The 12,010-nt window shown below is 42.6% G+C and overlaps 1 protein-coding gene across 16 annotated transcripts in view; it reads left to right on the forward strand.

The window, feature by feature from the left end:
- The window catches only part of LOC126065973 (long-chain-fatty-acid--CoA ligase 1), a 206,376-nt gene that overhangs the window by 186,534 nt on the left and 7,832 nt on the right, over nt 1-12,010 (forward strand). For 14 of the 16 annotated variants that reach the window (XR_007514971.1, XM_049866661.1, XM_049866659.1 and 11 more), the window contains 8 exons: nt 365-397; nt 731-782; nt 1,298-1,371; nt 3,936-4,013; nt 6,601-6,735; nt 7,622-7,756; nt 8,302-8,397; nt 9,065-9,137. Coding sequence is in view for 15 of the 16 variants with exons in the window: in XM_049866661.1 (XP_049722618.1) it covers nt 365-397; nt 731-782; nt 1,298-1,371; nt 3,936-4,013; nt 6,601-6,735; nt 7,622-7,756; nt 8,302-8,397; nt 9,065-9,137 (676 nt within the window). In the remaining variant the exon portion in view is untranslated. Of the gene's footprint in view, nt 1-364; nt 398-730; nt 783-1,297; nt 1,372-3,935; nt 4,014-4,079; nt 4,158-6,600; nt 6,736-7,621; nt 7,757-8,301; nt 8,398-9,064; nt 9,138-12,010 lie in introns of all 16 variants that reach the window. The other 2 variants (XM_049866658.1, XM_049866670.1) reach the window with 2 other exon arrangements.

Below are 12,010 nucleotides of genomic sequence, written 5' to 3' on the forward strand. Positions count from 1 at the left end.
GAGTAGGACTTAGTTATTAGACCATAATAGGAAGTGAGAGTGGAGACAGATAAACAGTTTAAAAGACTTTGATTACTGTCTTTTGAATAAGTCCTACTTCAAACGCAAGTCCTCGTACCATTTATATAGTTTTATGTAAGAAGGAAGACATCTGGAAAGTGGCTACTTAGAACAACGGGTAAATACTTGGGTTTGGGTTAGGTAAAATTGCTCTAGTTTCTTTAATTTGAAAATTATGCTGTCCTTGGACCAGCTGTGAGTGAACCTCACAGTAAAGTCAACCTTACGTGACTTGATGTGACCTTACTCTTTACATTTAGAAAATATTTCCATTTAAGAATTTTTTTTTCTTTTTCTAATTAAGAACCTGGGAAGAGCCAACAGACAGAAGCCCAAGGTAAGTACAGCGTGTCAGACCCTCTCACAGCCCTCTGTGGTCTTCTGTATCTGTCCATTTCGGAGACTAGTAGAAACCGTGGATGAATCTGTGTGGTGTGGAGTCCTGGGGTGGGGTAAGCGGTTAAGCCACAAGGTGGGTGGTTCAGACCCACTCAGAGGTGCTTCAGGAGATGGGCCTGGTGGTCTGCTTCCTAAAGGCCACAGCCTGGAAAACCCCGGGGAGCAGTTCTGCTCTGCACACGTGGGGTCAGCGGCAACAACAACTTCGTGGCTTTTAGTTTTCTCCTCTATTCTGACTTAGAACAACTTTTTTTTTCCTCATCTGCCTCAGCCTCCAGCACCTGAAGACATTGCAGTAATTTGTTTCACAAGTGGAACTACAGGTGAGTTTTGAAATGAGATTGCTTCTGCGTGGTTTCTGGAAGTTGAGACTCCTCGCCCTTTTTGGATGACTCATAAGCTAACTGTAGATGGACTGAAAGCAGAAGAGACTGAAGTGAACCAGGCGCTGTCTTTTGTTACTCTAGAGGACACCCTGAGAGTCTGTGAATGCCATGTGTTCCTCAGACATTAGAGTCATCTATTTTCTGGGGACAAGCCTTGTCAGTTGTTTCCAGTAATAAAATTCCTAATTTTTCCCCTCTTATTGCTCTATACATCCTCTAAAACTTGTCCACATCAATTAAGATTATTTAAGATAATAAGATTCATTTTAAAGGATTTCGGGTTGCCCAGGAATGTAGTGTTACTTAGCAAGTGGCCGTCAATGGGGGATGCCTAGCCCTAGAGGCATTTGAGGCCCTCATCATACATGGTTCCTCAGCTTCCTCAATTACTGTTATTCCTGGAAGGAGTTTCATTTACTCTAACTTTGTTCTGCTTTGTGTGTGTTCTGCAGGCAACCCCAAAGGAGCACTGGTCACCCATCAAAATATAATTAGCGTTTGCTCAGCTTTTGTGAAAATAACAGAGGTAACCTGTTGTTGTCTTTCTTCATATTCCTTGGTTGTCATTAGGCCTCCGGGTGAAAGTGGGAAGGTGACTAGTGGAAATCTTTGTTGAGACTTTGACTGGAGTTCCCGGCTGGTATAGTGTTAGGTCCATGTTTTATTTGGAATCCTATCTGAAAATACATGTCTGAGTCTTAAAGATCACCTTCTCTCCAATTATTTTTGTTGTGAACCTAATCTCCAGCTCTGCTTGTGCTGGTTAAGGTGGGTTGACAGAACTTGCTATGGTTTTATATTGTGAAGCTTTATTTGGAGACTGCTCTGTACGCGTTTCCAGGGAAGGACAGACAGGAGATGACTCTCTTGTGCTTTCATCCACTATTCCAGTGTTGGGAAAATGGTTTCTTTTGTGAAATGTTCAATATTGCCGAGGGTTTTTTTGAGTTATTAGTTATTTGGTCATTTTGCCTTCCATTTTACGAGAAGGATTAAAGCCTAGAACTTTGATTAATTTCCTGTAATCTTAAAGTTTGCTAGCCAAAGGTATATTTCAAACTTATGTAGCCGTATAATGCCCTTCCTTCGTGCCCTTTTCACATTTTTTGTACTTTGGTTTTGCAATCTCTCGGAAGGATTCGGTAGCCCCAGTTTTTGTGGCGGGAGTCTATGCTTAATGGTTTTGGGGAATGGCTGCAGAATTTTGATGTTTTAGGCATCTTGCCACCAATTTTACTATATTCACACGTTCTTAGTTCCATATACCCTTTTTGGTGTATGCTTTCTAAACAAAGATCAACATTTGGTACCTTACCAAAGTGAAATTTTAATTTCCTAATAGGCCTTCAAAACGCACTGGTGGCTTCTGGAGGCAAATGATTACAGGACTTTTTTAAAAAATCAATTATAGCATCAAGGGGTATCCTCAGCTTCGTGAAACTTCTAATCATGCTAACGGATATTATTTTTTGTAGTAAATCAGGAAGTTGAGTTAGCTGCTCTTTGTATGATAATTGGAGTCTGAGAACTATTGGCAAATGGGGCCACACTTGAATAAAATTAAGATTATGGCATGTTCAATCGACAGTGAACACCTCCAGAGCTGTTGTGTGTGTTCAGGACTGGTGTTTTCATCTGTTATCCCATTCCCATTAAGGATGGCCCAGCTTTGGGGTGGGGAGGGTGTGGCTCAGAAGTACCCGTGGCACCAACTTGACAGCTCCCTCATTTCCTGATTGGTGTGGCAGCAGCTGCTATTGGCAGCCCCCTGTTTTTTGTTTTTTTGTGTGCTTTAGGTGAAAGTTTACAGTTCTAGTTTCTCATACAAAAATTTATACACGTATTGTTATGTGACCCTAGTTGCAATCCCTGTAATGTGACAGCACTCTCCTCCCCCTTTCCACCCCAGTTTGCCTGTGTCCATTTAACCAGCTCTTGTCCTTTTCTGCCTTCCCATCCTGCCTCCAGACAGGAGCTGCCCATTTAGTCTCGTGTATCTCCTTGAACTAAGAAGCACGCTCTTCATGAGTATTATTTTAAGTTTTATAGTCCGGTCTAATCTTTGTCTGAAGTTTGGGCAGCCTCCTGTTTTGGCCAAAATTCTTTATGCTGGGGACACGAGAACACCATTCCATGCAAACACTCCATATGTCTGCCCCTAAGTAAAGCCCATTCTGAGCTGTGAGATGAAAACCTAGTATCTAAACTTAGGCTGGATACAGACCCGTCACGATCAGCATTTATAGGACAGCAAATCCCCTGGTACACATCGGAGATTTCATTAAACCAATTGGAATGTTTTTCACAGGGTGAAGTTGGGCCTTATGGGGTCAGCGGTGATTCAGTAGTAGAATTCTTGCCTTCCACACGGGACACCCAGGTTTCGTTCCTGACCAGTGTACCTCCCACGCAGCCACTACCCATCTATCAGTGGGAGTTTGGGTGCTGCTGTGCTGCAGAACAGGTTTCAGCAGAGCTTCTAGACTAAAACGGACCAGGAAGGCCTAGTGTCTATTTCTGAAAATCAGCCATTGAGAACCATATAGATCAGGCAATTCCATCCCGTTGTGAATGGGTCACCAGGAGTTGGGGGCCAGCTTGGCAGCTATAGCAACAAAGTAGGGCTTTAAGGTAAAAATTTTGATCAGACTCAAATATTCTAGGTGTTTTTATACTATAAATGAAAGAACCTTGTCTATCCAACTTATCTCCTTTCCCTCTTCCCCAGTGCTATCTTATGTTGGAATGGCTCTTGTATTTCTTGCCTTAAGGTGGAATTGAGCATGCTGGGTGGTGGGTGCTGTAAATCTGAAATACTAATGATTAAAGCACATAATCCCTTAACATCACACTTGGAGTAAAGTTTTACTCGTTTTAACTAAAGTCCTGATTAGATTTACTTTGTCTTTTGGAATGATCCCATATACTTCACTCTATTTGAATAATTCAAGTATTACTTTTCGTTTCATTCATTGCTGAGAAATGATTGCAGACCGTAAGCAAAGTCTCCTTCTCCTTAATGTTGAGGTAAACGGGAAAATTACTAGAAATCTTAACACTTTTCTGCCTTGCTGGTGTCTTTGCTTACAGAATACAATCCTTCCTTGCCCAGATGATACTTTGATTTCTTTCTTGCCTCTGGCCCATATGTTTGAGGCAGTTGTAGAGGTAGGCACTGAATTTTGTTACTTTTACTTGCTTGTTTGTGTTTTGCTAAGTTGTTGTATTTTACAGACAGTACTCACCTTGAGTGCCAGTGACACACACATTTCGTTTTTACCACTTGCACACATGTATGAGCAGATCTTGAAGGTGAGTGTCATATGCAAATGGTTGTCTTCGTAGGTGATTCCTTACTTAGCCCAAGTTTAGAAATGGTGCTAATTATTTACGAGAGTGTAAAAAATTTTTTTTTCTGCGCCTGGGCTCTTGAACTTTAACCATCCATTTTTTAATTTAGAAGTTCATACCATCAAGTAAGAGAAATGACAGTCCAACAAGATGGGAGAAAATATTTTCAAATCATATCTGAAAATACATAATATATAAAGAATTTTTACATCTCAATAATGAAAACAACAAATAGCCCAATTAAAAAATAGACAAAGGATCTGAAGAAACATTACTCCCAAGAAGTTACACAGATGGCTAATAAGCACATGAAAAGCTGTTCAGCGTCATTAGCCTTCAAGAAAATACAAATCAAAATGCAGCGAGATACCACTTCATACCCACTAAGATGGCTAGAAGCAAAAAGGCAGGTTATTATAAGTGTTAGTGAGGGTGTGGAGAAATTGGAACCTTCACACACCGCTGGTGGGAATGTAAAGTGGTGCAGCTGTTTTGGAAACAGTCTGGCAGTTCCTTAAATGATTGGACTTAAAGTTACCACATAGCCCAATCATTCTTCTCCTAGGTTATACCCAGGATAAATGAAAACATGCGTCCCCAGACACTCGTACACCAAAACATGGAAACATCCCAAATGTCCATCAGGTGAAGGGTGTAGATACAAATTGTAGGGTGTCCCCGCAGTGGAATATTATTTGATAATAAAAAGGAAGTACTGATTCATGCTAGAACGTGGATGAATCCTGCAAACACTATGCTAAGTGAAAGAAGCCCGTCACAAAAGACCACATATTGTGTGATTCCATTTACGTGAAATGTAAAAAAAGAAAAAAGAGTAGAAGCTCAGACTTTTGGAGGATGCTAATATAGAGATGATTCAGGAAAGATTAATTGTAAAATGAATTTTTGCTGACTCTACAAGCCCTAATGAAGCTTCTGTAAGAAGTGTCTATTGTTGATTGTGCTTGTTTATAATACAAATCAAAATACAATGAGATGCCGCTCCATACGCACTAGGATGACTATAATAAAAAAAAGGTAATTTTAAGTTTCGGTGAGGATCTAGATAAATTGGAGCCCTCATACACTGCTAGTGGGAATGGAAAATGGTACAGCTGCTTTGGAAAATAGTCTGGCCTTCAATTGCTATATGGCCGATTTTTTCAACAATATTCTAAGCGCCTTTGGGAAACCAGGATAATCTTTAGCTGACCTTTGCCTGGGTTTCCTGGGTGCAGTTGTGTGACTAATTTAAAAAGTGACTAAGAACCATCTCTTTGTTTTCTTGGACAATTTTGCGCTCTGTAGTCATGGGAAAAACAGTGAGCATCATTCATTCATTGAACAAATATTTTTTTGAGTGCCAGCCATGTGCCAGGCACTATGCTGTGTACTGGAGGCAGAAAGGTAACTAACAGAGAACCAGCCCTTTGATTACTGCTGCCCGGTAGGATTTACTCAGCCCTAAAGGACCATTAGACCCCACATTCCATCTGTTACTTCTGTTTCTTATACTAGGAGAGCTAGTGAGTTTCTAAAGTGATCACAAGTGAGTGGATAATGGACCATACTGTACGTACCTAAGTGTGGCTTTGAAGGTGTGTCTTTCTCCTGGTTTTTGCTTTCAAACCTGAGACCATTTGCACTTCTGTTACATCATTGTTTGACTCTTTCTTATTTAAATTTAAACTAGGAAGACTACTTGTTAGCACACATGGCTTGCCAGCATACAGTTGGCATTAAGCAAGAAAAAAACCACGCAGCAGGGTAGAGCTGAATGGCAGGCCACTCTGGTAGTAGATGTCCTGCCAACTTCAACATATTAAGTGGCTTCTCAGGAACTTTAGTTAGATTCAAATAAAAGAAAATGAGGCTTTAGTAAATTTTGCCTGTAAGCAAGTAGTTAAGTTTTTGTTTTGAGAATAACTTAGACCTGAAATTCCTGGAAGATTAAAAATATCTAGAATATATAATACCATATCATTCATCCAAAAGATATGTATCATGAAGCTAAAATAGCAGAACCTCTGTCGTCATCACGAAAAACACCATATTCTAGTTTCATATTAACCCTTTATCTTTAGGACGATCAATAGAAATACCAAATTTCCATGTTGTACAATGACCTGAGAATGAAAAAAAATTACCTATATTTAGTAACTTTAAGATTTCTGAAAACTGTTCTAAAATACTAAAACTGAGGTCTTGTGTGTAATATGTGTTGTTTGTGTGGAATACATGTGGAGTGTGTAATATGTGTGGCTTGTGTGTAATATGCGTTGTTTGTAATATGTGTGGCTTGTGTGTAATACGCGTTGTGTGTAATACGTGTGGCTTGTGTGTAGTATGTGTGGCAGCGTTGCTGCAACAGTAAAATATTTGCTGTTCCTGTTTGCCTCTGAAGTGTATAATGCTGTGTCATGGAGCTAAAATAGGATTCTTCCAAGGAGATATCAGGCTGCTTATGGACGACCTCAAGGTGCTTCAACCCACTGTCTTTCCTGTGGTTCCCAGACTGCTGAACCGGATGTTTGACCGAGTAAGTTCCAGGGGGCAACATGTGGGGGACAGAGCACTGGGCTTCGAGTCAGAGGCTTGGGTTTGAATTCGGCTCACCCATGTCCCATCTGTGTCATGCTGACAGTCTTCTTAATCTCACAGGACTAGTTTACTCATCTGTAAAATCAGCATACATTTACCTCACAGAGTTGTTGGTGACGATTAGGTGAGAAAACTCCTGAACTCCCTCTGGAAACTGTAGGGCACAGTACAGCTATAAGGTGGGGTCATTTTGTTTTCACAGTAAACCTTAGAGCCTGTTTTCTCATCTATAAAAGAGACTTACCTCCTTCCTCCCTCATATGTGTCTCATAAAATTGGTATTTGGCTTACATGAAAATAATAACTGTGAAATGATTTTATTAATTTTAAAGCTCCATGCACACGTCAAATATCACAGTAAAACTTGTGAAAGCCAGAACCTGTATAAAGTGGAGACCTGTCAGAGAAGGTAAACGCAAATATTTTCCACTAATAGAGAGCGATAGAAAAGTGGTAAGGGTGCCCTGTCAGAGGCACGAAACTTGAGAGAACCGGAAAAACAAGGCAGTCGTGACAAGTTTCCACTCTCACAGGTTTCCCTGTACTTACTTAGCCACATCAAGAGTCCCTAGGTAGTGCAAACAGTTACTGCACTCAGCCACCAACCAAAAGGTTGAAGGCTCAAGTCTACCTAGAGGTGCCTCAGAAGAAAGGCCTGGCAATCTGCTTCTGAGAAATCAGCCACTGAAAACCCCCTGTGGGCAGCCATTATGTCAGGGACATGAGCAGCCTCCAGAATGAATTTGGACTGGGCAGTTTGAATACTCTTCGTTTTGAGGCAGGGCTTCTGGCTCTGAGAACCTTCCTGTTTCTTGGCTCATTAGATTTTTGGACAAGCAAACACCACACTGAAACGGTGGCTGTTGGACTTTGCGTCCAAGAGGAAAGAAGCGGAGCTTCGTAGTGGTATCGTCAGAAACAACAGCCTGTGGGATAGACTCATCTTCCACAAAATACAGGTAACAAGTGGACTCACAACTGTTGTTTTCTAGGTAAACTGATTAGGGTTTCAAAATTTTTATCAGAATTTTTTTTTAGAGGTACGGAGATGAAGGAGAGAATGAAATATTTTTATTAATTCTCGCATATTTCTAAAAATTAGGGACAAGGTAAATCTGAACAGTATTATATCTACCTAGGGCATTGTAGTATTACCATTTTTTCATTTTGTTTAGCTTTTCTGGAATAAGTGTATCATTCTTGAGGTAACTTTTTTAGGCATGATGTCAAAAAAACCCCCCCAAAAACCCAAAACTGGTAGTTGCCACAAATCCAGCAGACTGTTGTTCTAGTTGGTGTGTGTCACACCCATCGAGAGTGACTGGGGTGGTCATGGATCCGTATTCCAGGTTCTCGGCACGTTGCCCTGAGCACGGGCTCTGTGTAGCTGTCAGCAGAGGGTGTAGTGAGTTAGTGCCGGGGATTCTCCGTAGCGGTTCGTCACTGAGGTGACCACCTACTTCCAGATAGTTAACGTGCGTGTCCTCTCCTGTCCCCCCGTAAGTCGAGCCTGGGAGGAAAAGTCAGGCTGATGGTCACAGGAGCTGCGCCGGTGTCTCCCACGGTGCTGACGTTTCTGCGAGCAGCACTTGGCTGTCAGGTGAGGCGCGACTTCCTGTCAGACTTCATAATGCTGAACCATCTGTAGGAAAAGTCATTTTTAATTCTCTTTGTATGTGTCTTACTTTTGTCTGGAAGGTCATTTATTCCTAGGTTGCTTGGAGAAATGAGTGTGTCTTTTTTTACCCTGGGCAAGGGAGTATGTATTTAGGCCCACTGCGTAATTTTCTCCAGGGTAGGGTGCACTACTTGCATTTAGAGTTAGGCATGAGAGTATAGGAGTGGATCACAAGTGATAAGCCAGCCTGCAGCCATGCAGAGAGCATCTTTTAAGGGGCCGGAAGACAGCAGGGACTCAGTGACACCTAGAGCTTGTGGGGGGCAGAGCCAGGAGCTGACAAAGCAGGTGCCTTCCTGGTGGGGAGTTTGCGCCGTGACCTGGAACGTAGGTGTTCTCGTTTGCTGTCTGCAGGAGGTTAGGTAAAAATGAACGGGGATGGTAGCTGATGTTTGGGATGGGAGTGAAGATGTTTGGGTTCCAGAGGAAAACACGACTTAGTATTGAATGAATTTACTAAACTAAATTTGAAAAGCAATTTCACCACAGTCAGCCATTACTTAGAGGTTAGAGGAACGGAATTACTTCTGCACTTCCAGCAAAGGGGTAGCTGTCCGCCTTTAATGATCTCTCATCTGTTGGTGGCCAGTTTTATGAAGGCTATGGACAGACAGAGTGCGCTGCCGGCTGCTGCCTGACTGTGCCTGGAGACTGGACAGCAGGTACGATTGGTGGAAGATTCCTTGTGGGAATTGGGTTATCGGGGTTGGGTTATTAGAATTATTAGAATTGGACTCATCACTTAAATATTAAAAGTGGGGATTTACTGACACAAGTAAGTGTGACTTTGTCTCAGATTGTTAGGCCTTGGGACAGACAAGGGAGCCCTGGTGGTTCAATGGTTAAAGCATTCTGCTGCCAACCAAAAGGTTGACAGTTGAAACCTGTCGGCTGCCCCACAGGAGGAGGAGGTGACAGTCTGCTTCCGCAAAGATTTATAGACTATGGGGCAGTTCTGCTCTGTCCTGTAGGGTTGCTATGAGCTGGAATTGACTCAGTGGCAGTGGGTTTGATTTTGAGGACAGCAAGCTTGGACGTCAGGGAGCTATCTGTAAGATGGCTCTCACGGCAGAGTCGAGTAGTGCCGGGTGGTAGTAAAGTTGCCTTTTATACCAGATTCGGAAATGTTTGGCCCAGCGATCTTTCCCATAATTGATTAGACAAGTAGTTGATCTAATTATTTTTATTTAGTTTAATTATTTGTAATTATTAAATTATGTGTATTTAAAACACAGATAGTAAATTTACACTGTGTACTAATGGCTGTGTTAGGTGTTGGGATTACGGATATAAGTCAGATACAGACCTTTTTTCCCAAAAGGAAAAAGCAAGCTGGAAGGCAAACACAGAAGTAATTCATTGTGTATTTGTCATAGATAAAGCTCTGTGTTAGGTGTTTAACATGGAGGGTACGTGAGTTTGATCCTGGTGAGATGTGAGGTAACTGTAGATTATCGTTTAAATAGCATGTAAATACAAGAATTTACACAACATTATGCTTTAGAGCCAGGATTCCAACCCAGTTCTGACTGTAAAACTTCTCTTTCCCTCTGTGCCACGCTGAGAGTATACTTGACACTGTGATAAATAAATCTCCCTGATTAATCTGGCATGTTATAAATATTACCAGTGTCTAGGAACATAGATTTATGATTCTGCTGGGATTGATGCTACCATTCTGTAAAAATGATATGGGGCAGCGTGTGACCTCCTCCAACCCCACAAGGGGGAAGGAGAACCAGGATCAGCAGTGCAAGGCTAACTCCCATGAGGTGGAAGCCAGACAGGCCTCCTCTTTCCACCATCTTTACTAATCCTGACACTGACCATCCCCCTGTGGCACTCTCCGTTCCTCTGCTGGGTTTGGTAATTCATTACAATGGCCACAGAGAACTCACAGACAGTACTCATGATTATGGGGTTTACTGGGAAGTAGCAGTTACAATGCAGGCCTGGGATCACTCAGATACAGTTCTCCCCAGCTGTGCTCACAGGCTCGCCTCTCCCTGGCCTTAGGCCTTTGCCCAGAGGCACTCACTGGCTTTCTCTTCTTGTGCCTGAAAGGCCCCCATGCTGTCTCCTGCTGCCAGCTCGGCTCTCTGCTGTCGGGTCTTTCCTGCCACCTCTCTCTACCTCTGTCTGTCTGTCTCTGCCTCTTTCCCTCTCTCTCCCCCTTTGGTGAGCCACAATTACCTTGTCACATAGTTCTGCACAGTCACTTGGGTGGGAGTTGGAAGACCATGTCTGGAAAGGCCACACAAAAGTAATCAAAGCACCGCACGTTCTGAGTCTTCTTTACAGTGTTTAATTTTTAACTGCAGGTTCTTGAACAGCTAGATGATTTGTATTAGTAGTCATGATAAACAAATTATTAAAACATAGGAAGAATTGTTTGTGAAACTCTTAAAAATACGTCTAGTTTCTGTTCATACTGTTTTTGGAAAAGGCAGCCCAATCTGAACACCGCTTGAGAAGAGGGATCAATTAGTAAGCACTGTCCTGTCTTCTTGTTAGGTGCCATCGAGTCGGCTCTGACCTACAGCGACCCTGTGTACCACAGAACAAGACGCTGCCCGGCCCCGCGCCACCCTCACAGTCCCTGTTATGCTTGAGCTCCTTGTTGCAGTCACTGTGTCTGTCCATCTCGTTGAGGGTCTTCCTCTTTTGTGCTGACCCTGCACTTTACCAAGCAGATGTCCTTCTCCGGGGACTGGTCCCTCCTAATAACATGTCCAAAGGATGTGAGACGAAATTTCGCCATCCTCACTTTCAAAGGAGCCTTCTGGCCATACTTCTTCCAAGACAGATCTGTTTGTCCTTCTGGCAGTCCATGCTGTGTGCAGTATTCTTCACCAGTACCCTAATTCAAAAGCGTCAGTTCTCCAGTCTTCCTTATTCGCTGTCCAGCTTTTGTGTGCATGTGAAGGAACTGAAAACACCATGGCTTGGGACAGGCACTGGCGGCGCAGGGGTTAAGCGTTTAGCTGCTAACTAAAAGGTCAGCAGTTTGAATCCACCAGCTGCTCCTTGGAAACCCCGTGGGGTAGCTCTGCTCTGTCCTATAGGGTCTCTATGGGTCGGAATCAACTCGACGGCAGTGAGTTTTCTTGGTTTTGGGTCAGGCACACCTTAGCACTCAAAGTGACACCTTTTCTTTTGAACACTTTGGAGAGGTCTTTTGCAGCAGATTTGTCCAATACAATACATTGTTTGATTTCTTGACTGCTGCTTCCGTGGGTATTGATTATGGATCCAAGTAAAATGTAGTCCTTGATAATTTCAGTATTTTCTCCATTTATCACGATGTTGTTTATTGGTCCAGTTGTGAAGATTTTTTTTTCTTTATGTTGAGGTACAGTCTGTATTGAAGGGTGTAGTCTTTGATCCTCATCAGTAAGTGCTTCAAGTCCTCTTCACTTTGAGCAAGCAGGGTTGTGTCATCTGCGTGACGCAGGGTGTTAACGAGTCTCCCTCCAGCCGTGTTGCCACATTCTTCTTCCTATAGTCCATCTCCTCAGATTATCTCCTCAGCACA

The sequence above is a fragment of the Elephas maximus genome, chromosome 22 (genome assembly GCF_024166365.1).
Source record: "Elephas maximus indicus isolate mEleMax1 chromosome 22, mEleMax1 primary haplotype, whole genome shotgun sequence".
In the NCBI taxonomy this organism is placed as follows: Eukaryota; Metazoa; Chordata; class Mammalia; order Proboscidea; family Elephantidae; genus Elephas; species Elephas maximus.